A 508-nucleotide genomic window follows, 5' to 3' on the forward strand; every position below is an offset into this window, starting at 1 on the left:
ACAAATGATAATGTATGTCACCACTTGTACGATGAATGTAATATTTTCAAAGTCCAAGTTGCTGTTGTAATCATGGCTCGTGTTCAGTGATGTGGCGTTAATGTGGAGATCTTCCATTCTTCAGAGTCAAACCTGTTTAGGAGATCGGGTTAGAAAATGAGACGTGAAACATGTTGTTTAATATCTACCTAGCATTGTTCAGGTCACACAGATGCAGTATACATATATAGAATACTCACAAATCAAAGAATTTAAAACAAAATGCGTTTTGCTTTCAGTATTAAAGTTCCTTAATATCTGTTACCCTATGTGCTTATGATATTTAATCAAATACTACAGTTCCAGATAGCACATTTTCTGGTGATGAATATAAATATTTAAAGTGCTGATGTGAGGTCATTACTGCAGCCACAAAACCTTGTCCGTGTTTCAGTAATTTCATATAGTGATTATTGTTAATGTCCATTGGTTTAGGACAGTTTGCCTGTCTTCTGTACTTGATGCCCCA

General features: G+C 35.0%; 2 protein-coding genes across 3 annotated transcripts in view; both read right to left on the reverse strand.

The window, feature by feature from the left end:
* Window positions 1–508, reverse strand: part of LOC116705558 (ovarian cancer G-protein coupled receptor 1) — a 12,595-nt gene that overhangs the window by 11,320 nt on the left and 767 nt on the right. The window contains exon 2 of the mRNA XM_032541828.1: window positions 1–132. This exon is cut by the window's left edge and continues 48 nt beyond it. Coding sequence (XP_032397719.1) covers window positions 1–117 — 117 coding nt within the window. The 5' untranslated portion in view covers window positions 118–132. The remainder of the gene's footprint in view (window positions 133–508) is intronic.
* Window positions 1–508, reverse strand: part of LOC116705559 (G-protein coupled receptor 4-like) — an 8,700-nt gene that overhangs the window by 2,493 nt on the left and 5,699 nt on the right. Inside the window, exon 4 of one of the 2 annotated variants that reach the window (XM_032541832.1) lies at window positions 149–457. The exons of the other annotated variant lie outside the window; for it this stretch is intronic. Within the exon in view, the coding sequence (XP_032397723.1) occupies window positions 439–457 (19 nt within the window). The 3' untranslated portion in view covers window positions 149–438. Of the gene's footprint in view, window positions 1–148; window positions 458–508 lie in introns of those variants that run through there. 2 annotated transcript variants of the gene reach the window in all.

The sequence above is a fragment of the Etheostoma spectabile genome, chromosome 17, assembly GCF_008692095.1.
Source record: "Etheostoma spectabile isolate EspeVRDwgs_2016 chromosome 17, UIUC_Espe_1.0, whole genome shotgun sequence".
In the NCBI taxonomy this organism is placed as follows: Eukaryota; Metazoa; Chordata; class Actinopteri; order Perciformes; family Percidae; genus Etheostoma; species Etheostoma spectabile.